Source organism: Amphiura filiformis, chromosome 5, assembly GCF_039555335.1.
Source record: "Amphiura filiformis chromosome 5, Afil_fr2py, whole genome shotgun sequence".
NCBI lineage: Eukaryota > Metazoa > Echinodermata > Ophiuroidea > Amphilepidida > Amphiuridae > Amphiura > Amphiura filiformis.
Genome location: NC_092632.1, coordinates 70,051,223 through 70,076,046, shown reverse-complemented (window position 1 = coordinate 70,076,046; position 24,824 = coordinate 70,051,223). Strand labels below are relative to the sequence as shown.

The window sequence follows — 24,824 nt, the reverse complement described above, 5'->3', positions numbered from 1 at the left end:
CCTGTATCTACCAAAGATAACAATTGATGTTATCTACCAAAGATAATGATCAATGTGATCTAGATAGCTATTAATGTGATGCTATCTACTGAAGATAGCAATTAAAATGTTATCTACCGAAGACAACAATTAATATAATGCTATCTACTGAAGATAGTAATTCATATGATGCTATCAACCAAATAACTGAAGATAACATGAATGTGATGTTATATACTGACAATAGCAATTAAAATGATGCTATCTACCAAAGATAAAAACACTTGAAATTGGGAGGTTTCTTTCTGCAAATCAAATCCTGAAGACTCCTGTTTATTTTCACAAGTTAGTTCTTGTAGAATAAATCTGTTCCTGAAGATACTTAGTGCTTTTTACAAATCTGTTCCAGATAACACCTTGTTTGCCAAATTGGTTCCTGGGCTACTTGATCTTAAATTCAGTTCCTGAAGACCCCATTGTTTAAAAAAAGGGACAAAACAGTTCTTGTTCATTTCAATCAGTTCCTGAAGAACTAAGTTTACTTTTAAAAATTGTCACTGCACATTTACAATCAAAACACTGTTTAACTTACAAATGCTATTTAACTAGCAATATCATATATACACTAGTCATTTGCAACACATAGTATTCAAATCATTATGAAGTTCAACAGTGATAATAAAGCAAACAAATTACATGACATACACATTAAATACAACATTTCTAACTGTAAGGGCTAAGTTTGGGAACTCTACACGTATGCAAAATCACAAAACAATTTAAAAAAAACCTCATTCATACTCAAGTATGCCACTCAAAGTACTCCGCTCTATCTTGTGCCCACATTTTTGTTTGATTTTTTTCACTTTTCATAAAAGATAGTCCACAATTTGTACCGAATCATTCCTCATAATTTGAAATCATTGCAAAATATCAGGATTACAAATTTACTATTTCCTGACATAACATCTGATGCATGGGAAGATAATCCAAAAAAAAAGAAAAAGAAAACTTTTATGAATTTGACTGACTTTATTTTTTATTAGATTACAGCTGTCTTAATCAACCAAAAGGTGACTGAATTATGCACCGTGAAATGACCAAAATTTCTTGCTCTTAAAATTGTGGACTATCCTAACTTGACAGCCAAAATTGCATCCTTCCCAAGCCCTGTCAGCTTCCTCTAACATTGGATGGTTACTTGTCAGTTGTATATGACAGCTATTTAGATGCTTGTTTACAAATGCCCATGCTCGAAACATAGCACCGCTGCAAGTTTAATTCATATCAAATTACTAATATAGTTATAACGCTTGATTTGAATCAATTTAACATTGGTACAGAATTTGAAAACTGTACGACTGTTTTGGTGAAAACTGACAAACAATGCAGCATAAATTTTGCTAATTAATATTTATTAATTGTCTTTGGCTTGGATATGAGTCATTAATTTAGATATGTTTTGCAATCTAATCATAATTTGGCATAAAAAAATAACACCAACAACTCCCTGCCTACTCCAAAACAAGTTCTTTTTCCCCTTTCTATTTTTCCCATTATGTTATAATATTTCATTCAGTTATGGTAAACAGCTTTTGTTCCCCCTTCCCGCTCTTTTTCACCAGGTTGACTCGGACAAAGAAGAACAAAAATTCACCGTCCCCGGCACCAGCAATCACTTAAACCTAGAAACAGATTTTTTTCTGGGTGGAATCGATGAAACAGCTTCCAATTCACTGCCAATGGACTTGTTTTCGGGAGTCCTTCGACGAGGCTACGTAGGGTGCATCAAAAATCTTGCCATAGACGGCGAGACTAAAGATCTTCCTAGTTACGTGTTAAAAGAATCCCGAGATGACATCAGCGCTTTCTGTCGGGAAGAAAAACCTCATTGCGACAGCAGTCCATGTGAGCACGGTGGCATCTGTACGGAGGGGTGGAATCGTTTCATCTGTGATTGTAGGATGACTGGGTACACTGGCAAGGTTTGTGGAGAAGGTAGGTACATCAGAATTGGCTAGTGGCCAATTCTAATATAAAGTAAGGTACTCGTATATGATTTTTTTTTTTCAAATATCAAGAATATCAAGACAAGATTGAATTATTTTGGATATTTATATTATTTTCTATATTGAATATATAATGTTCTTTACATTATAGTTTTGGAAATGTATTTTACTGTTTTTCAATTGTTATTTATTATTATAACACAGCATTTTTGCTAAGTTAGAATTGCTTTAATTTAATGTAGAATTTTATCAATATACATGAGTAGTATTGTCCAAACACATATTTTACTACCGCTATAATAAGGGAACTTGTATGCATATACAGAGAATATAATTATATGTTATGGCTTTTCCAGAATTTTAAGCAAGGTTTTCAAATCAGTCCATGTACCCAGATATTTTATTCAGTCACACAGAATATCATGGTTGCTTAACAGCAAATGTTGCCATATTTAAAGCACCCATACACATTTAATTAACAAATACAACAACTTTGGTGCAATTTTTCCAGATTCACTAAAAAGCATGTGAAACTGTAGGCTAGGCAGACGTTTTTCAGAGCAAGCGTTTATCATGTATTATGAACCTCAAATGAAAACTAATTGGCTTGCTGTGAAACTTTCACCCTATTTTTTATCATTAATTACTGTATTATCTCTGAATGACCTTTGACCCCTTGATTTGATTAACTATCCCTGAATGACCCAATATAACCCCCATTCTCAGTTCCTGTGAATGAATAATACTCTGGAATATGTAATATTATATTACTACTTTCAATTTATGTTTATTCTACTCTGAATCCCAATTTTAACCAATAACAAAATTTTAGGGATAATTCCAAACATTTTTTGCAATTTTGAAATAACCGTCACTATCCAAATGAAAATATATCAACGTACAGTAAGTCAAGACCAGTTGATTCATTTTAATGTTTTCTTTGCTTTTACTGGTCACATGTATACATAAAATACTATTGAAGAGTGTGAAGTGAATATTTGTACAACATTAATTTACAAGATCGCCCAATTTTGTCACATCTGAAGACATTGTGTTGGTATATTTGCCCTATACTTCAAATGTTGAGTAGACACATACCGTAAAAATTCGATAATAAGCATATGTGCCTACTAACAAGTTGCTCAGATAAGAATAATTTTGTAGGGTGGTTTGTTGCTTTTGTTGCTTTTAATTTACAACTGTTACAGATATTTGTAAATTAAATGAAAAAGTTTAACAAACTACCATAAAAATTTGTTCTTGTTCGAGCAACTCGTTAATAGGCACATATGCTTATTATCGAAATTTTACGGTACCCTATTGAGTGCATAAGGGCTATTCCTTCAGAGATTTGGAAATAAATTTTATAATGCTGAATTCAAAGCAGAATCACAAGAAAATAAATGCAATAAGTTACTTTTAGGTTGGACTAATTTAGTGCGTAAATATGATTATTATCGTAGAGTAGCCATTCATTTTCAAGATTTTGAAAGTTGTTTTTAAAAAGATTGTAGATTGTGAATAAAGTAATTTGATCACAAGCAAGAAAATATTAATTAAGAAATTCGGTCCCGTATTTATAAAATGCAACATTTTTTAACCTTTGACCTTGCTACCATGGTTACTGACTAACCATAGTCTCTGTGTACCTGTATCCCTTATCTATCCCATGATTCCCTTGCACCAGACTTACCCTTCATCCACAGTAAGTTAAACTGCATGTCATTTTGACTCCAGAAACAATACAAAGCATCATGGATAATTTTTTATCTCTCAATTTATTTTTTGTTGATTGGCATGATGGAAATGATAATGAGTGCTGGTGATGGCATTATTATTATATGCATGTTTCTCTATAATTTTGAGTTGGTCCCTTTGGTTATCTTTTTTTCTTTTAGTTTTGTATTAATCTATTAGATTTGAAAAAAGGGGTTGGGAAGCTAATACTTGGCAAAGGATGTGAGGTGTTGGAGAGTTTACAGTTTTTATTCTATTATGCATATCTCTATAGCATTTGTATCTCAAGTTTTCTGTAATTTTTCCATCAGAATCCAAAATGTCTTCCAGTCTTCCACACACAAAAAACACACCAAACAAACCCATGTGTTGCTTTCAACTTTTAAGCCTGGTCATATAATGAAGAGATTGACTTTCAATCTTTATGTCTGTGGTGAGTGCACAATTGGAAAAAAAAGATTGAATATTTAATCTGTTTTTTCAATTGTGCACTCACTACTGACTTAAAGATTGAAAAATCAATCTTTTCATTTAAGAGATATCAAGAACAATGTTTTGGCACAATTATATTTGCATGCAGTGGCAGCGCTAGGGGGGGTGGTAAGGGGGCATTTGACTTTTCTGAATATTTTTCTTGCCCCCCCCCCCAGTTTTCCCCCCACTTTCGAGGCAAAACCCCCAAAAATCACTTAAATTTCCACTTTTTGCGGCAATTTTGCACAAAATTTGCCAATTTTTCCCCTGAAATTCACTTTGCCCCCCCAAAAAAAAAATTCCTGGCGCCGCCACTGTTTGCATGACAATTGTAACAGGCTAAAGACTAAAATTATTAGAATATGCATTTCTCCTTTTAATTATTGTCTCTTTCTGGCTAATATTCGGCAATGGTAGCCAGAATACTCTTTTGAATGCATCAAAAGTTTTATCAATGTTACAAATCAGCTGATGGGATTGTAAGTTGACCAGTTTCAAATTTACATTGCAACAATTCATGACCAAATTTACAACAAGAAGTTTTCCCTTCAAAAATGATCTAAAACCTCTCAACAAAGGTTATGAAATGAAACCTATGTTTTGGAAATGTAAGCATTTCCAAAATGGATCAATCTGAAATCAGAAAACTTGATTGATTGTGACTTCTGAGATACAGACAACTTAATACAAATTCTCTGAAAGTATGTGATATCATAGAAAAAATGTTTTCTTTTCAAAATAAAATTGCAACTTTTTAAACCTATTTATGTAAAAAAGTGAGAAAAAACTTAAATTTTCTCAGTTTTACCCATTTATGTGTGTATGAAACGATAATGCAATAATCTGAAGTTTCCCCTTTTCTGTCTGATTTATCTATGATATCACAAGAGATAGTAAAATAATTACCGTACTGACTCGGGTATAGTCCCACCCCGTTTTTGGGTGAAAATTTTTCAAAATTGGGGGGTGGGACTATACTCGAATTTCAAAAAAAAAAAATTATTATTATTATTTTTGTATTCATGTCATAGTCTTTTAATGATTTCAAAATGCATTGAATTTGAATGCATTTTGAAATCATTAATAGATTATGACATGAAAAAAAGAAACAATTTTCATATTTTTTTTAGGTCAACCATGAATGATCCTAGCATTTAGGTCTAGGTCCTGGGACACTCCAAAGCCGAAAAAAAATAAATAACTTACACAATTTTTTTTTTTTTTTTTTTTTTTTTTTTTTTAATTTCTGAAATTTTTCGAAAATTTGGGGGTGGGACTTTACTCGAAGGTGGGACTATACTCGCGTCAGTACGGTATATACAAATTACTTTTGGTGAAGGGCTCTATTGGGTTCAAATACAAAGGCGTAGTCGATACAGTGGCGTAGTTAGTGGTTATGGCACCCAGGGCTAATGATACATAATGGCACCCCTCCCCGATACTGGCGCCCTCTTCCCCAATTCTTGAAACAATTTGTACAAATAGGGCCTAACACTCATTTATTTTGGTTATAATGAAGTTGAATATCGGTCTTAAATTGATCTTTCAAATGATATTGTGCTGAAATGAGCGCGAAGCGCGCACAAATTCAAAAACTTTCTTGACTCGGAGGGGGCGCAGAATTGATGCTCAATTGGTCAATTTGGTGCCCCCCTAATGTGGCACCCAGGGCATTTGCCCCCCTTGCTCCCCCCTTCGCTACACCACAGAATCTATACTTTGTATGCTCATTTTCTGGAGAGGGCTGGATAGCTAGCCATTTGTTAAATCTTATTTCATACTAGATTTTGATAGATTAAATATCTTCTCCTTAATTTTACCTCACATTTCATCACATCTTAAGAGCAAATGATCTCTTTGATGCCTGCTATTATCACATCACATTTTAACCCCCTGAACACTACCTGCCGATCTAACATTGCCTCTGATTGGTCAATTACATGATATCTTCACTTTAATCACCAATCAGAATGGAGCTTTGCAAATAATTCACCCCAATTTTTTTGTGTGGTGAAATTATTCTAACAGTGTTGCTGATTGGGCCAATTGATAATGAAAACTTCTTTTTGGCCAATCAGCAGGTAGTTCTCATGGGGTTAATACATCTCTTGATCACCCAAACATGATTTTAATAATATCATACTCCTTGTTTCAACAAGTGAACAAATTAGTAGAAAACCAAGTATTTCTTGTTGACTGTGTTTTTGCTTCATTCAGCAAATGTGGAATAAAGTACAAAATAATTTTTGAAATTCATCAGCATGAAACAAAGAACAAATAATATATATTACATTCATATGTAGTTTGTGGGTATTTAAATATGATGAGGAACAAAGCTTTTTTTGCGATAGTAATTTTGCCATTTTTCGCAAATGGTACCCATTGTTGATATATTCCTCATCAAAATATTCCATTTATTTTGGCAAACTCAAGCATGGAACTCTCATAAAGTTTGTAACATTTTGATTTGCTAATTTTTCCATTACCAATATTTCAAAGTTATGGACAGTCTTACTTTAAGCTGTATATCACATTACAGTATAACCTCCCTTATCCGGACATCTTTTTTATGATCTCTCTATTATCCGGATGTGTCAATTTCACAGGAAAACTGGCTTTAACACCTTAATTTCATGCTCTGAGACATTCAGAATGACATCTATGTAGCATTATGTCACTCAAATACCATCTTTCAGTGCTAAAAAAACCAAAATGTGTTCCGAAAATTGATTATTCCATTTAAAATACACTCCGCCCCTGTGAAAGATTTTGGAAATATCTTCCACAAAGGGAGTATGAATTTCAAATGGAATGAACACATAAACAGCTCAATTTGAAACTTGCCCTCCCTCAGTGGAAGATTCAGGTTGAAAAGCCACACTAGCCCTGTGGCAGATTTTGGAAATATCTTTCACAGGGGGAGTATGTATTTCAAATGGAATTAATACATTTGCAGCTCCATTTGAAACTCACCCTCCCTCTGTGGAAAATTCAGGTTGAATCTTTTTCAGAGGGTGGATGAAATTCAAATGGAGCTGCTTAATGTGTTCATTCCATTTGAAATTCATACTCCCCCTGTGGAAGATATTTCACAAATCTTCCACAGGGGTAATGTGAGTTTTAAATGAAATACCCCATAACACAGTATGTCAACGAGAATTTCAAAGTGTTACAAACTTACAAACTCTCACATCCTTAATAAAACACCTGTTTCGGGATGGTTACACCAATCTTCATCATATTATAGTTTATAAGGGTGGATCTTAAAATTATATTATTTTTTATTACTGCATCATGATTGCATGAAAAAGTTTTAAAGTAAGTATTAATCCAGAACTTATGGTTTTGACAATTTTTGCCCAACTGGTAACCATTTCAGTTCATCATCGTAGTTCTAGCACATTAATTTTTACCCATTCATTTAATTTTACTCACCGAGTGATTGCTTACATTTATAATTTTATTTTTTGCACTCTAAGTTACACATATCAAAAATAACTTCATAATTTTGCAAAAAAGTATAATTTTAATACAACGTAAAAATAATAGTGTACCTATGTGTGTATATATGAAAAATGGTGTCTACGTGAGCCGTTACTTTTATGTGCAGCTAATATAACCAAGCTAAAAACAGCAATGCTAATACACCCTTACTCACTCATGTATCAGTGTTACAAGAAAATCACCTTGGTGTATGTAACAGAATCAAGGAATTCACCTGGTTGAAATATGGTGATACACAGTAGTGTTTTTTCTGTTGTTGTCAATTTGAAGTAAAGAGTAAATTATGTAAGTGTTTATTTATATAACTAAAACGGTTGTTTGCAGTAGAAACGCAGTAGCTTTGCATGTGATTCCCACAAGTTCTCATCGATTTATACATTTTAAAGTAGTTCCATAAAATACATATTTGGTATTTCTCTCCATTAAATTTGCTTCCATTTTGAAATATTTGATAGAAATCTTAACACAAATTGTTAGACAAATAAATTTTATATTGTGTATGAACCAATAACTTGACCAGAAATGAAAGCATGCCAGACACTTTTCATTAAGTTTGCATCTTAACCCCATGAGAACTACCTGCCTATTGGTCAAAAAGAATTTGTTATTATCAATTGGACCTATCAGCAACATTGTTAGAATAATTTCACCATGCAAAAAAATTGGGGTGAATTATTTGCAAAACTCCATTCTGATTGGTGATTAAAGTGAAAATATCACGTAATTGACCAATCAGAGGCAATTTTAGATCGGCAGGTAGTGGTCAGGGAAACTTTAGTCGCAAGGTTTTAGATGATTACCATCATCACTTTCCATCCATAAGATTCAATTTTGAATGATCATTGTAGCAAGTAATTAGCATAAAAGAATAGTGGGTTTTTCCCAATGCTTTATACTTTCCTCTGGTTCATGGATAAATCCATATCATCTTCATGACAGTTTGGTTTATACTGATGATGAGAACACAATGATTTTCTCCCTTTTGGTAATCACCAAGATCCCATCACTAGCGATGCATGCATGATAATCCCAAGTCTGAGAAAAAGAGCTGTGTTTTGCTTAATCCACCCATATTCATTCTGTACACAATAAAGAGGCAACTTGACAGTGAAGAAAGGTGAGAGATACAATGCTCCCACAGACAGGCATGTCAGGGGTGGATTCAGACTCAAACTGCAAAAATTAGACTATTTTCTCCCCCCCCATTTGATTACTTTTCCAATCCTGGATGTGCTCTGCATGTAGCCAGTCTAAACTCTACAAGGGACAGAAGCCTGCATGATGGGTGAGAAAGTAAGTGTCCCTGTTGGAAGGAAATGAGCCAAAAGTGGCCAGTTTATATAATTGTTTCTCATATTTTCTAGCCCAATTTTGCCGTTGGGGTAGTCACCCTCCCTCTGATTTCTCCCTGGAACCAGCATGGGTCATCATATTGGGGGGCACCGACCATGATTGGGGGGCACTGGGTCTGAATGGGGGGCACAAGCCATTTTTTCGGCCATTTTCCTATTGAATTGTCTAAATTTTGCAATCAATTGGGGGGCACATGCCCCCTGGCAACTATGACGCTACGCTACTGCCTGGAGAGAGACTACTTTATCTTTGATGTTCCATGGTTTGATACAGATGTGTTATAGTTTGTATACTGTGTAAGTGATAATTTTCGCGTACAGTTATTTTCGCGAATTGGAGTGAGAGAGACATTTTTGGGATTGTTATTTTCGCGATTGCCTAGTCTTGCCCTATACTTGTAATACATTATACATATATTCGCGAGGTGTTAATTTCGCGGATGGCACTCCATTCGCGAAATCCGTGAAAATAAAACCCTCGCGAAAATTACCACTTATACAGTACCTGCTGCCTAGTTCCCTCACATACAGTGTGTACAGATGTATATATGGGTAGATAATAAAAAAAAGTGGGTCCTGCCCTTTAGACTATACACTGCTGTGCCAGCTATAGCTGGCAAGCAATTGGCAGCTCGTTAGCAATAGCAATTATTTATTCAAATGATGCAGGTGTGTGGGTGTAAATAATTCAACATTGGAACCCGGTTCTTTCCAATAGATCATTCATCTCTCTGATGATTTGCCCTTTTGATGAGTTGAATCAAAATGCCTGCATTGATGTTTCTGCTCGTAACATACTATCGATTCCACAAATCACATGTCTTGATTTGCAAGATATCAAATAACAAAATGAGTGGAATCATGATTGTGTAAACGTCTTGATATATTGATTGTATTTTTTTTCAATACCAAAAATGTTTTTGTAATATTTAACTCATGAGCTGTGCATCAGAGAGTGCCGAGCTCTAATTGGAAATGAACCAGGAGGGATTATGAAGGGTCTATTTCCTCTGCTATGCTGCAAGTTGTTTAATATCCTTGAGGAATGCTTCAAGTCCTGTGACATATATCTATTTTTATTAATTTGTTTGTACCTGTTTTGTTTACATTACCTGTATATTATATGTTATAGTTCATTTCAATTGTTTTGTGATTGATTTATATTTTTATCTGTTCTGTTGCATCATTTGATTCCAATTTTGAATTGGTTCCATTTGCGTGTGTACATTATCCATACACCACTGGGATATGAAGTGATCAAATCACCTGCATCAAAATAATAGTCTTTGTTGTGCAGTTCCAAATATTTGGCTTCAATATAGTTTGATTTTTGTTTGTTTGTCTTTTTATAGTCATTCACTACCATATTTTTTCTGTTCAAAAAGGTGTGGCTTTCATCCTCATTATAAAATAAGGCAATGATATTGTCAGTGCAAACTGTAACTTGTCTGTCTGTCTGTCTGTCTGTCTGCCTGTATGTCCATTCATCAGCTCTTTCATCTTCCAACAAGCAATTACCACAAATACCTCATCTTCATTCACACAGCACTCAGCCACTTTAACCTACATTCCAGGCTTTTCAGGAGCTTTATGTTTCCCAATTTCGCAAATAGAACTTTACACTACTATTAAATCCACCAGCACTAGCAGCAGCACAAAAGCTTGCTTACGCTACCAGTATCCATTTGCCCACGCCATCTCGGCTGATCAGACACCGGAAATTTGAATAGCATTCTTGCATTGGCAAAAAGGAAAATTGAGCAGGGATTTATTTGACATAGCAATGGCCAGACCATGAGAAAGATTGTGTTTGCATGACATGGGCTAGTCAGAAGTCAGAAACTCATATGCTTCTACAATTTAAAGACATATACAAAATATATTTAGAGCTGAATTGAGCCGGCCATTTCATCCACAAGCACAGTGTTTAATCTTACTGCACCTTGTTCCATGAAGAAGAAAAAACAGCTCTTTAAAGTTAAAACAACTGCTTAGGGAAACCCATTTTTCAGTTCTTCTATTAAACAGTTTTCATAACCATGTATTTTGACAACTTCGTTTAGTTCGTTAAGCCTTGTTTTTCTGTATTTTGTCTTCATATTTCAACATTCCATTTGTTTTGGAGGGTTTTTTTTGTTATGACTTGTATTCAATTTTATCTAAAGGTAGGATTATTTTTTTCTGTATTTAACACTGTTATCAAACTATATCATTTTTTATTTTGATCAAATTCTGATTTGCATACTGAAGTTCAATGTAAAGGAAGAGCATCATCATTTTGTGGCATAAACTAAACATTTTCTTTCAACATTTTCACACAAAAATGAAAGGTCCTTTTAAGTTCTATCTTCCTGGTTTGTAAGATATTCAAAACGTGAAATTTTGTGATATATGCAATTCAATACTATAAGAAAAGCATAGGTATCCATTTTGAAGTTTTTGATTAAAAATAGTCACATTTCTTGGAACAATTCAAGGAACAACCAATTTTATTATTGTAATCTTGATTAAAATAAATGGAGAAAAGATGCAGTTAGTTGCCTTTGTATCCATTTTAATATGCAAATAAGATAGTGTAACAATTTCATAAAATCAGAAGGATATAGAGGTGTCACAATCTTATGTATATGCATTTCAATATGTCTACTGCCAATTAAGTTAAGTGCAGGGACCTTCTCTGAATCAATTCACCTGGCCAAACATAATACGAGATTATGATAGAAGTAGGCTATAAGTAGATGCTGCCACACCTGATGTTGCTTATCATACATAGGTAAGATTGTCAGTCCTGTCCATTTAGAGGTTATCAATTTGTATGATAACAAACTATTAATGTAAAAAAGTGCCTTTCTTTATTAAAGACACTATAGTTTGCAATATTTTTCAGTCAAAATACATTCACCAAAAATTAAACAATTTTATTGTTCCCTTTTTTAATTATAGTCCCCCCATCAGAAGGTAAAGTTTGTACATACTACAAATTTCTCTGCTCCACTTCAAACAAAAAAAAATCACTCTTTAATTAAAATGTTTGATTACTTTTCTCATTTCCAAATTTTGATTTCTCTGCTGAATTCCATACACTGCATGTGATATTTTTGGTCTTAGTGACCTTCAATTTATCACAATTCATGTATACTATTCATTATTTTCTTTGACTACAACAATTTCCACCACTATTATTCCCATTTCCTTATTTGAATTATTTGTAACATCTATTTGAATGTCCAAAACCTATACACTGTCTTCTCGTTCATTAAATCACAATCATAATTGATATTTAGTCAATACATCTCTAAGATACACCTGCTAGGATTGCATAATTCTGCACCCAGTTTCTTTTAATATAAAATCACATACTTATATTTTGAGGTTAGCATCTAGGCTTGGTTTCACTATGTAATAGTTTACAATTCATTACAATTTGCTCAAATTTAAAACTGATTGAAGTAAGTAAAAAGGTGAAAGTAAGCATTTCATAAGTAGATTGTGGTTATCACTTCTTAGTATAGATACAACATCACTGGGAAATGGTTCATAATTCTAGTCTATATGACATATTGTATATTGCATGAGTTCTGATGCATCATGTAAAAACTGTTCCACACATCATGAATCATGTCTAGGTATATCATCAATGTTTCTTTCATTGCGGATTGGTTCGGAATTTAATTTGTAAGAATGCTTCTTTTTGACGATACAAATTTGACTTCATTACTCTTTACTTTGTGCTGATGTTTTCAGTTATTACAATTTTGTTCTCCTGTGTCATGATTAGTGGTTGTGCACTGACATAATCAGATATTATGGGGTAAAAATAGGGTCGGGCAATGCATGAAGCTCCACATTTGATTGTTATTGCCCATGACTAATGCACATTTGTGACTTGAAGATACAGACATGATGAAAAGTTTCAAGATAATGGCTGTGAATGACGCATGTTTAATAACCTGCAATCCTGCAGTACTTCATGTTTGAATGATATCAACGTTGTGACTGAGCTAGGTGCCAAGAAGGGCATTTATTTTGGTTAAACATGGCCATAAACTTACATAATTATGTAACTTGTTCACACCCTTATTCTTCATGAATTTTGTTTGGAGTGGTGTGCTTTTGTGTCACAAAGTTTGTAAAAAGTAATGTAGAGAAGAGGCTCTACCAGTTAGAATTGTGTCTTTTTGGATGTCTTAATAAAGCAAATATCAATTCTTTCTCATCCAAACTTGGTCAAGTTTTACCAAAAATGCTCTCTAGGGCTTGAACCTTTTTTTCTTTTTTTTGCATCACAATATGTAGCATGTTGTATTGGCCAATTAAAATTGAGAAACATTTATTATTATACTAATTTACTTATAGTTTTAAAAGTTCAAATATAAAGACTCTCTGTATTAGTTGCTATGATCAAATTCTGAGCATTTTTTTCCCAATATATATTATTATTATATTGTTATCATTTATCATCAACTCCTGTGTTCAACCAGGAGGTCTTTGTTTATATATATATATATTATTTATCTACTAACCATCATACTAACATTTTACACTCTATAGCGGTAGTATGTATTGGATATGTAATGCCTGTTATGTGGAGGTAAAAATGAAACTCTTTGAAGTCTTAGTAAAACTCAGTTCTCAATTTTAAGCATGCATTTTCATATGATGGTATTGGAACCATTCGATTGGCCACTACTAGTTCTTACTGGAAACCAGATTTAACATATTTTTTTGCTTTTGTATAGATACCTTAATGATATGCCCTAAATTTTCACAATATTGTAAAACTTGTCAGGGGCCTTTGATATCACGATGAGTAGCTACAGGTTTGATGTGGCAAAACATGTGGGGATGTCCATAGAGAAGGCTACTACCAGAAAAGGTATCAAAATTGCAGCTTGTCACTGAAAATGCTTGAGCATTCACTGGCTGTATACCTGGACAAAATTCTACAATGGGCATCTGCCCGGGGGTACTCAGTACAAATGACCATACTGGGGGACGTGCCGCAAACATGGGTAGCATTTTCAGCCTTCTGGTATATCAATGACCCCTTTTTCAAAGCCTATTTTGGTATATGAATGGGTCCTTTTTCAAAATTTTCTCAATTTTTTGAAAAACAGCCCAATTTTCCCTTAATCTAGCCAAAATTTTGGGAAAATTTGTAAAAGCTAAGACAATTTTGGGTAAATTCGGCCGAAAATTTTGACTTTTGGTATATCAATGGGTCCAAATTTCTTGAAAAATTGGTATATTTATGGGTATACTTCCAAAATCTCAGCGCACGTCCCTACCAAAACCAAACTTGAGTACCCCGGGCATCTGCTTACTTGTGACAATATCCAAATTACACCTGTAAATCAAAATCAAACTTTCTTTTTGTCAAAGGATAGTAATCAGAATCACTTTTAAAAATCTTTGGGGTCCTGCATGGAACTACATTTTCACTATCCTGTAAATTATTCTGAATTTGAAATATGCATGGTACCTAACTTCATACTAAGAGCATGCCATCCTGACATGCAGCAGTTTTGCACACACGAATCATTGGAAATGCTTCTGAAAAACACATCAATTTGGGAAATTGGGTGGAATGTGCTAAAGGCATTTGCACTTTGCAATGAAAATAATTCTCCGATTCTCTGCCACACATTTTTGCAATTTTGAAAACTATGCACATAATTCACCTGTGAGTGTTTTGTGATAATGCATCAATATAATGCAAAGAGTTCATAGGTAAAATGCAATATATCCAAAGACTGATCTTTTTTTGTGTGTATTTTTGTGTTAATATTGTTATTTTATGCAATGAGATACTTTGTAATCATTTATTAGTGCATGTGTGACACTGATTTGTGCAACTTGTGATCATGATCATTAAAATAAAAGAAATTAACACCAAAATATAAAATATAGCTACAAATAACAATATTGATTAAATTAACACAAGGTATAGCACACACCAATATCATATTTTGCAACTCAACTGCCAGAAGTGGGTAAGTGCAATATAGCTGCCATGTGAAGATATACTGTGTGTAAATTGCCAAATGTTCACAGGGCAGCTATTGCACTTGCCCACTTTTGGCACTGAGCAATCGAACTGAACTCTTCACAATATAGATGGATTTGAAACAAACTAATATCAAAACTGTGATGAATTGGACACTTTTGTATATGACACATGTACTCTAGCTTATTGCAAAAGCAAATGCAGTATGACAGAATTTGCCTGTTACTTGTTAAAACAAAGAACAGTTTTGGTGCATGACTTCATTGATTTTCATTTAAGACTCCTCAAAAGAGTATGTTTGTATGCTTTTTGCCTGGCTTGTTGATATTAAGTATTTTATTTATACGATTATTTTATGAGGTACATAATGCATTCTGATCATGATGATAATTTCCAAATTCTTAAATTAACAACATTAAGTAGATTTATCAATCTGGTACTTTCCATTCAGAATTTTTGCACACATAGGTTACACAACTAATCATAAATCGGTACCTATTATGCAATAATTTGTTTTTAATTAACAATGCAAATTACATTATTTTGAGATTTGTGGAATTTCAAACAAGGCAACACATCTGTACAAATTGCTGCAAGGCTAAATTTCTAAAGAATTTGCTGTACCAGTTTTAAATGAATCATTGATGTCAATTTTTCCTTGCTTTTAACCTTTTTCTTAGTCAAAAAGATGCTTAGTATATATAATATCTGGATTTCAATTGTAACACATCAAATCGATAATCTATTAATTTTTCTGGCAAAACAAATAGGCTGATGGGAGTGTTGTTTGTAAAGAAACCATTCCCAAATTGCGAAGTTAATTGGTACAGCTTATTCCTGGGTAGATACAGGTGAAGAATGACTGTTTGATGGAGCCTTGCTATATTATTGGTTTCAATGGTACATCTGCACAAAGTACAAAAAGAAAGATTGGAGATCAATAAAAATTTATAGAAAATATTCCTTTTTGGTTTATGGTTTATGAAAATCGGGCAAGAAATAGCCAAAGGAACTAACACTGCAGTTGAAAGTGCAAAATATTAGAAATTACAGTTTCACATTGTTTTGCATCAGTTTTCATCCATGCATGTAACATAATCAGTTGTCACGATTTAAATATAATTCTATACAAAATTATTAGGCTTTTGAGTATCAAAATTATATCTGGATTGCTAAAAAGCAATGAATTGCTTTCTTTTTGTGCTTTGTATGCGCTGATTGACTCGCATTCTAACCAAGCGAGGTTGATAAAGACTAGAAATTGCATGTATACATTGGTATGGTTTATAATCTATAGTGAATTATCAAGAGAAGATATGTTGTACAGTGTATAGTGTGTCTAATGGTACTTTGTACTTGAGGGTGAGGTTGTATGGTGAGAGACCATAACTGTCAAGTAGGCAATTGGGCTATTCCAGTTAAAATCCACATTCCCCCTGTGGAAGATTTTGGAAATATCTTCCACAGGGGGAGTATGTTTTTCAAATGTAATTAGTCAGGGTTAATCATTTTGAAACCCATACTCCCCCTGTATTATGGCTTTACCTATATCTTCCACAACTGGAGTGAGTATCTCAAATGGAAGTTATTCAACTGTCTTTTATTTGAAACTCATACTCCCTCAGTGGAAGGTATTTCAAAAATCTTTCACAGGGGTAGTGTGGATTTTGAATGGAACAGCCCATTGGTGGTGTCACAAACATGCAGAACAGTGTTACGTAAAAATGCTACCAAATCAGTGTCTTACTCGGATATTGTCTCATATTCCATAGTGGGATTATCATGAGTTACACATGTTTTAATAGAAACAAAATAGCGAACACATTTTCATCATCTTAATGGTCTTTCTACATACTGTTATATAGTGCATGTTTGTGGCATAAATAAGCAATGTGAACAGAGTAAGTGGTGACAACAACGTAATCAGTGTTTTTATGATATTGTTTCATTATCTCGTTTTATCTATACAACAATTTTGAAGCAAACTGATTTGGAGAGAAAGATAAAAATACACTTCAAATACACAGATAAAATGAACTAAATCTGATATTTTTTGCCTAGGTTTAATCCAAAATCAACTATAGTATTACCAAAATTGACCAAATTATATGCACATCTATGTACCTATACTTTTTCTGGCACTTGTGAAAGCAAACAGATAATATGAATATTTGTGTGAACAACACCATCAATAAGCAATTATATTCTTTATCAATATTGTCTAGACATTCATTGACTGTAATGAACGACGCAATTCTTCACGTAATGTCAGGGGTGGATCCCGGGGCAAATGCAAAGCTATTGGCCATTCTGGAGGGGGGCCCAAAGGAGTGGTTCCCCCTTGGAAATCAGGGAATGAAATCTCAAAAATGGGGTGGAGGCAGTCATTCTTTGACCCCCCTGGATCTGCCTCTTGTACCTTGCACCAATTGGACAAATGCAATCAGTAGGCCTACATATTAATTACAGCGCACACATTTAAACTTTAAAAATGTTGAGAAAGTGCTCTTTGAAATGTTGAGAATGTTGACTTTTTTTCTGGAAAAATAAAGTGGAAAATACAAACTTGGGTTTGAAAAGATTTGCATGGAAGCTATATGATATCAGTTGCAAGATTGTCAGTCACATGTTTGAAAATTAAATGACCACTCAAATATGAAGATTGATTGATTGATTGATTGATTGATTGATTGATTGTCTTGCACTTTTTAATCAATTTTGTACTGATAGACAAGACACCATGTTACATTTATGCCAATTGGAAAAGAAATAATAATTTATACTGCACAGCATTTCTGACTTTTATTGTACATCAGAAAAATATCAAAAGTAACTTTTGGTGCAGGAAAGAAGAGACTTACCTCTAAGTTTAATATATACCTATTTCTGGTGAAACTAATTTTATAGTACTTTATTTCACCGGTATATAAGAGTACCAGAGTTTATTGAAACAACTTTATTGATATTATAAGATGTAAGTTTTGGTCAATGTTGTATTTTCATTTTATTTTCTCTATGTAGAAGTTGCCCGGTTATCATTCAACGGACATCAGTACATGAAAATCACCCTTCCGGACGTCACTCGCAGTAAAGTAGAAGATATAAGTCTACGCTTTAAGACAAGACACCCTAATGGGGTCTTGGTAGCTACGACATCCAACACAGTCATCGATTTACTTATGATAGAGCTTACAAACGGAGGGGTCCGAGTATCCGCAAACTACGGTCAAGGGCTCACGTCGATAACGGCTGGAACAAATTTGGGCGACAATAGGTGGCATTCGATTCATGTGGAGCGAAATCAAGATACACTGACATTAAGCGTGGACGACGTGGACCGTGCGAAGGTGTGTATAGTATTTCTTTGTCTGTTTGGGGGTGGCCGGGGTCCTTTCAGGAATGTCACCCTGGTGCGAAACTTGCAGAGAAGTTTCCCACAATGCAGTTGACTGACTGAGTTGGAAGGTAAAGCATTTCAACTGTGTTTTGTTTAACCACCCGTAAAACCCTCAGCTGATATATCCTTGCCTTTAACAAATATCTTGCACCCCTTAAGTTGATTTTACTGCCAAGAAAATGTCAGCCTTATGTTTAACTATTAATAGATATTCAATATTCAAACGTAGTAGAAATTATAATGGTCACATAAACATAACATATTAATGCAGCATTTTCCATCATAAATTCAGTTTCAGGTTTAATTTGATACAGTAATTAATAATGAGTCTTCATTGCGGATAATTAGAACAAAGTAAAAAAATCTGATGTAGTTTATCTCAAAATAGATTTGGAAAAATGTTTATACTGTACTGTATCATGAATTTGATTGAACACAAGAGATTGAAGAAATGTAAAGCTTGAGTATACCATTCTGCTCTCCCAGAGACATGATAAAGAAAGGTACATCATGCATGCACACCACTGGGAATAACCTTTGTACCTTCGTGTACTGATTCATTAAAGGTGGGTGCACGGAATTAGGGTATTTCCTATCTTACAAGCCTCAGTGGCAGTTGAGATTGGATTAAGAGGTTTCCTTTCTCTTGACCCAAAGGCCGACAGTCAAATTGTTCACTTGATCGTTGGGATTGGCCTTCTTTTCCTTGTTCTTTGTCTTCGAATCTGTTTCTCACTTCTCTTTCCATATAGGCCAGCATCCTTATATAGGCTTTTTAGCTTGGCTTGAGCATTTTGTTTTTGAACCTGGTCCCATTAGGACCCAAGCGTGTCTCCACACAGAGCGACCGTTTAAAACAAACAAACAAACAAACATGGAGCCAAACACGCTTGCTTCAAAATTTGCTGAAGCAAAAAAAAACTTGAATGTTTATTACAAAGGCAAATAGAACAACACAGATAGTGTACCACAATGGGAGATACAGCTATCACTTTTTAAAATTCATACCACCCATTCATTATATGGAAAACATTTTTAGCCCAAAATTTTATTGGAGTTTTGAGAAAGATCCTGAGCTTTCGTTAGATGCCAACATTAAATGATATAGCATGGAATGAGGTTGTCAATAGAACTGTTGGACATCCAAGAAAAAAATGTTTTTAGAAAAGATTGCTTTTTTATTATAGAAGTGGCAAGAAGATCTTGAAACAAATTCAAAATTAGCAAGATGTTTGATACTTAGGTTATATATTGGTATATATTTTGTTTACCATGCAGAGCCTTAATGCTCTGCGTGCTAGCCATGCGCTTCAATGGAAAAAGTTCAAGTTTTGAAATATTTTCTCAAAATATCAAGAGCTATCTTAAGAACTACTGAACCAATACTAGGCTTGTTTGTACTCATTTTAATGCATTTTTCATGCTGATTCCAATTATGGTCATGAAAATTTACATTTCTGCAATTTGTGAATTTAAAAATGTTTTTTGAAACATGTCGTATGCAGTCGACACCCGCGTGAAGAGAATTAAGTATCAGTACAAATAGATATAATATGTAGTATAGACTAACCAACAGGTATTTTGATGGATGAAGCTGCATATCATTAAATCACATGTAACCTTTACCAAGCTGGTCCTCATTATACCCAGTGACCATTTTTGCCTTCTTTTTTTTTTAAGCCCCACTTATTTTTTGTAGTTTTTATAATTTTTGTTGATGTTTAAAAAATTACCCAGTAACCCATCTCTTCATGCTGAACCCAAGGAATTCGTAAGTATGATAAATGAATTTAACGTCAAGATCAGAGTTAGCACCTATATTTATGGGTATATATACTAGTCAAATATATTATGGATCTAAATTAGGTATCTTCTAGTGGATCCAAATTAGTTAATAAGTCATGAATAATGTATTAGCTCATATTCAAATGAAAATTAGGTTTCCACCTTGAAATATTGTTTATTTGATTTTAGTTGGTTATTTATGCCCAGGCAGAAGAGAGTGGCTATGAGTTTCCCCTGTATAATTGTAGTATATATTTTTGTATGGCGCAAGGAAAGTTATATAGCGTATTTGAACGTCAAAAATGCCATGATTTAGTTTGTGAACACACCAATAAGGATCAAATTATGTGAAAGGTATCTGGTAAAAGCCTTGCATATTTGTTAATTGTTTAATTAGGTTTCATCAATGATATAGATAAGTAGTTGATGTAATTAACATTAATGAATCCAGGTAATAAAGTTAGTTTGAGGTTTCAGTGTATATGAGGGTTAATAGTGCTAAAACTCGCATCAAGAACGGGTATAATAATAACACCAAATGCATCCAACTGTAGGTGATGTCGTTTAGTGTGACCATATCGTAGGTGATGCATTTGAATCAATTTGTATAGCTGCTCTAACTTCAAACATCCTTCACTCTCTCTGCCACTCTCTCCTTTTCTTGTTATTACTTGCCTCTGGATTTTTCCATATTCAGCTTTTAATGTCACGCAACCAGATGGAGGTGAGTTGTAAAAACGGTGATTTTAGTGAGTAAGACGTCCAAACCCCGTAGAGCAGGCAGCCAAATAAAACACTTTCAGGGAAAAAAAATGAACAAAAGAAAACTTTTGACTTTAGATGTTGTTGCAAATGATTTTAGATTCAATATTTGGCAGCACTTTATTCGATAGAAGAGAAAGAAGATTTTATTTTTGTTTCAATTTCAAATTAGTGTATTTTTTTACTTGATTTTAGGCATCTTCAGTTTTGATTACATTCAAATGAGATTTTAATTCAATATGTTTTTAGTACAGTTTGGGAAATGCAATTTTTTTCCATTGGACCACATTTTCAAGATTTGGTTTAATTAACTTAGAGCACATTGAACTGAAGAAAAAAAAAACACCCAAAAATACAGAAAATACAAAAAAGCAACAACTAATTGACCAAACTAAACACAAAAACCTGATTGATTCCCTGGATGAGAGATGATTTTAGTAGGTCCAAATTTGGAAAGCAGGTCGTCTTCAGCATCATAGGATTACCTGCGTAACTCTACGTACGTATATATCACTGGTATTTTTATTCCAGGCAAAGAATAATCTAATTTATGAGAAAGGAAAACAATAGTAGCCTCTTATAATTCATTGTTACTGACATTATGAATATGTTTTATTATGATTTTTTTGAAGCAGGAATTTGATTGAAGATGTTGACGATAAAGAAGTGATGCTGTGGTGTGGCTGAAAGGCCACGCATCACTGCACACTCACTGTGATCTATATAGAGGTAGTAAAGTTACGATGAGGGAGCATGCCCAGCCCAGCCAAGGACTTCAACAACCACTTTTTAGGAGCTTTATTTCAATTATTATTGGATTTCAACAATAAACGTTTGGCATATGTCATACAATTCATTTGATTTACATTCCCATTCACGTTCATCCTATTTTGTTCATTGAAATTAATCATCAGATCAATTTTAATATTTGATTTTTATGTTATCAACGAGTAAAAAGAAATATCTTGTATTTTAAGCGATGAGAGAAATCAGTTATAACGTAGATAGATAACAGCTAACAGTATTCAAATAGTACAGTGTAACAGCATTCATGTGAGACTTTCCCATTTTGTCTTTTTTTATGTGCTATCATTTAGTTGGAGATGAGTTTGAAGCGGTATACTTGATTATCACTACATCGAGGTCGGTGCCATTTCGGACACAGCAAATTTTGAGGAAACACCATTGAATTTTCAAGGACACATGGAACAATTCTTGTACAATAATCAAGCTTACTTTGATTTAGCGAGAGAAAACTTAATCAGCGGGTATGAATTGACTGCTCAGTTTGGCGAAAGGATCACGCAAAGGCCCATACGTGAACCGTTCACTTTCTTGACAAAAGAGGTCCATGTTCAACTCCCTACTCCAGCCACCTATGACCCGCATCTCACCATGTTTTTTCAGTTCAAAACAACAGAACCTAATGGACTACTAATATATTGTGGAGAACAGGGGGACGACTTCATTGCAATAGAACTAGTAGAGGCTCGTATTCATTATGTGTTTGATTTAGGTGGCGGACACACAGTATTGAAAGCCAACACAAGAACCTCATTAAATGATAACCTATGGCATGAAGTCTCCATCTCTAGGGATAGTAGGGATAGACATGTATTAAAAGTAGATGACAGTGCAACTATAGCGAGGTCTGGTCCCGTTTGCACGGAATCTGGACCTCACAGAGAACCTTTTCATAGGAGGTGTAGAAGAGTTCGCTACCAACATCTTCCTATGATGGTGGAATCAAAACAGGGGTTTCAAGGATGTTTTGCTTCCTTAGAAATCAATGGAGAGCACCAGAATATACTTGATACAGCAGTCAGTATAGAGTCTAAGGATGAAATAGTTAATGGATGTGAAGGTTGGTCTCAGTACTAGGCATGTTTGTTGTTGTTTTCAATATCTGATCTACTGTTGGATATATTGAATCTATTTTTACATCTAAAACTTTAGGATTCGTCATGTTCTTGTAATTTTACCTTACATAATTCCAGAAACTGTTTTTATTTTATAACTTTTGAGCAATTTAGAATAGTTTTATAAAAATGAATTTAAGCAGCTGTTCAATGAATAAGATAAGACTGTCTCATCAGTTGATCATATTGAACAAATTTTCTTTTTTAATTTTTTTTTCAGTTGATCATGTTATTCAAAACTATTTTTCTTGCAAACTAATGAACCAAAAGACAGCGAAATATTGAGATCATAATCTGTTACATAAGAAATAATGGCTAGGTTTTAAGGTTTGCTACCCACGAGCTGTGCTTTATTCTGTGAGTATGTACCATTCTCAAAATATTCAGTGGGTGTATAACAGGAGTAGCTTACCAGATTCTAAAATTGTACCTAATGCTGGGTTCATACTTTCTGCCGCTGAGCGGCCTGATGCTTCAGCACACAGCTTGCACTTGTCTGCAAGCGGAGCGGCACACCGCTGAGCGGCAACAGCATGACTCTGAAAGCCATTGTTGCCGTTCAGCACCGCTCCAAAATCGTATTTTGTTCTCAAACGTCAGAGCAGCACCCGGGAGCAGCACCGCACCGAGTTGACTTGAATTCAACTCCAAGCAATGCTGCTGCTTGGGCAAATCGGTGGAGTGATCGATATATTGGTTTGCCGCTGGTCACCGCTAGCATTTCTGGTGCGATTGCATTTTGCAAGCAGCAGGAAAGTATGAAACCAGCATAAATCATGGTACTGAGGGTATAGATTTGAAACAATGTACTTTTAATGTACTTCAACAATTTGATGCTTTACACAATAGATGGTATATCCCAAGCCTTATACTGATTGATACAAATTTAATTTACCTAGATCAATCACAGCTGTGCGAAGATCACGGGTGTGAAAACGCTGGAGTGTGTGTACCAGGCTGGAACAGCTATACATGCAACTGTGAGATGACCAGTTTCATTGGGGACCTCTGTACAAATGGTAAGGCAAGCTTTAACCCCATGAGAACTACCTGCTGATTGGCCAAAATGAATATTGTGTCCAATTATTTTAAACCAATCAATGATAGTGTCAATAAGATCATCTGCAAATGCAAGTTTGATAATAAATAGTTTAGAGCCTACAACCATGGCCAAAATGTGTTGGGACACTTATGGAAAACGTACACAATATTATTGCCTTATTTCCGTTATTGTTAACGTGATAAAGTGGAGGTTTCTTTGGTGACAAGCCTAAACCCTTTCCTAACACCCCAACCCTCCCCTTCCCCACCAATCAATGTTGGGTGCCACTAGTAGCGTGTGACCAAAAAAAGTAGGATTCAACATTGATCGGGGGGAGTGGGGGGGTTTATTTACATTACCCTATCAAACCGTCCCAACACTTATGGCCAGCATTGTCTCTAAGGTACAAAAATCCAATTTTAAAATGTGTGTTTTGGCCCATATCTCCTCAACCATAGCTTGGATTTTCATCAAATTTTACATGAAAATGGAGAAACTATTTATCTTCACACTTATATAAAAACTATTGGATTTTCCTCACGTGATATAACGATACGGTCGCTTTTTATACATAATATCATGTATTTTACAGTGCGTGCTGTACATTATTAGCCTATGCGAACTACGTATTTTGCTTAAAATGACGTTTTATTTTGAAAGAGTAGTGATTTAGTCGCCAGAAATACATGGTATTTGTTGACAGGAATTGATTGAAGTCTTTTAAAAGAGTGACTTTGGAAAAAAATTAATACTTAAATTAAAAAAGCAAATTTTAGACAAAATAACAAACTTTAACAATTTTCATCGTTTGCATCAAAAACGTATGTGGTATTTGCAACGAGTATATCGTGTAAATA

At 34.2% G+C, this 24,824-nt stretch overlaps 1 protein-coding gene across 1 annotated transcript in view; it reads left to right on the top strand.

Annotated features, from left to right (window-relative positions):
• The window catches only part of LOC140152363 (neurexin-1-like), a 241,557-nt gene that overhangs the window by 201,071 nt on the left and 15,662 nt on the right, over positions 1 to 24,824 (top strand). The window contains 7 exon segments of the mRNA XM_072174668.1: positions 1,605 to 1,977; positions 18,084 to 18,506; positions 20,197 to 20,230; positions 22,122 to 22,656; positions 22,658 to 22,718; positions 22,721 to 22,870; positions 23,825 to 23,944. Of these exon segments, the coding sequence (XP_072030769.1) occupies positions 1,605 to 1,977; positions 18,084 to 18,506; positions 20,197 to 20,230; positions 22,122 to 22,656; positions 22,658 to 22,718; positions 22,721 to 22,870; positions 23,825 to 23,944 (1,696 nt within the window).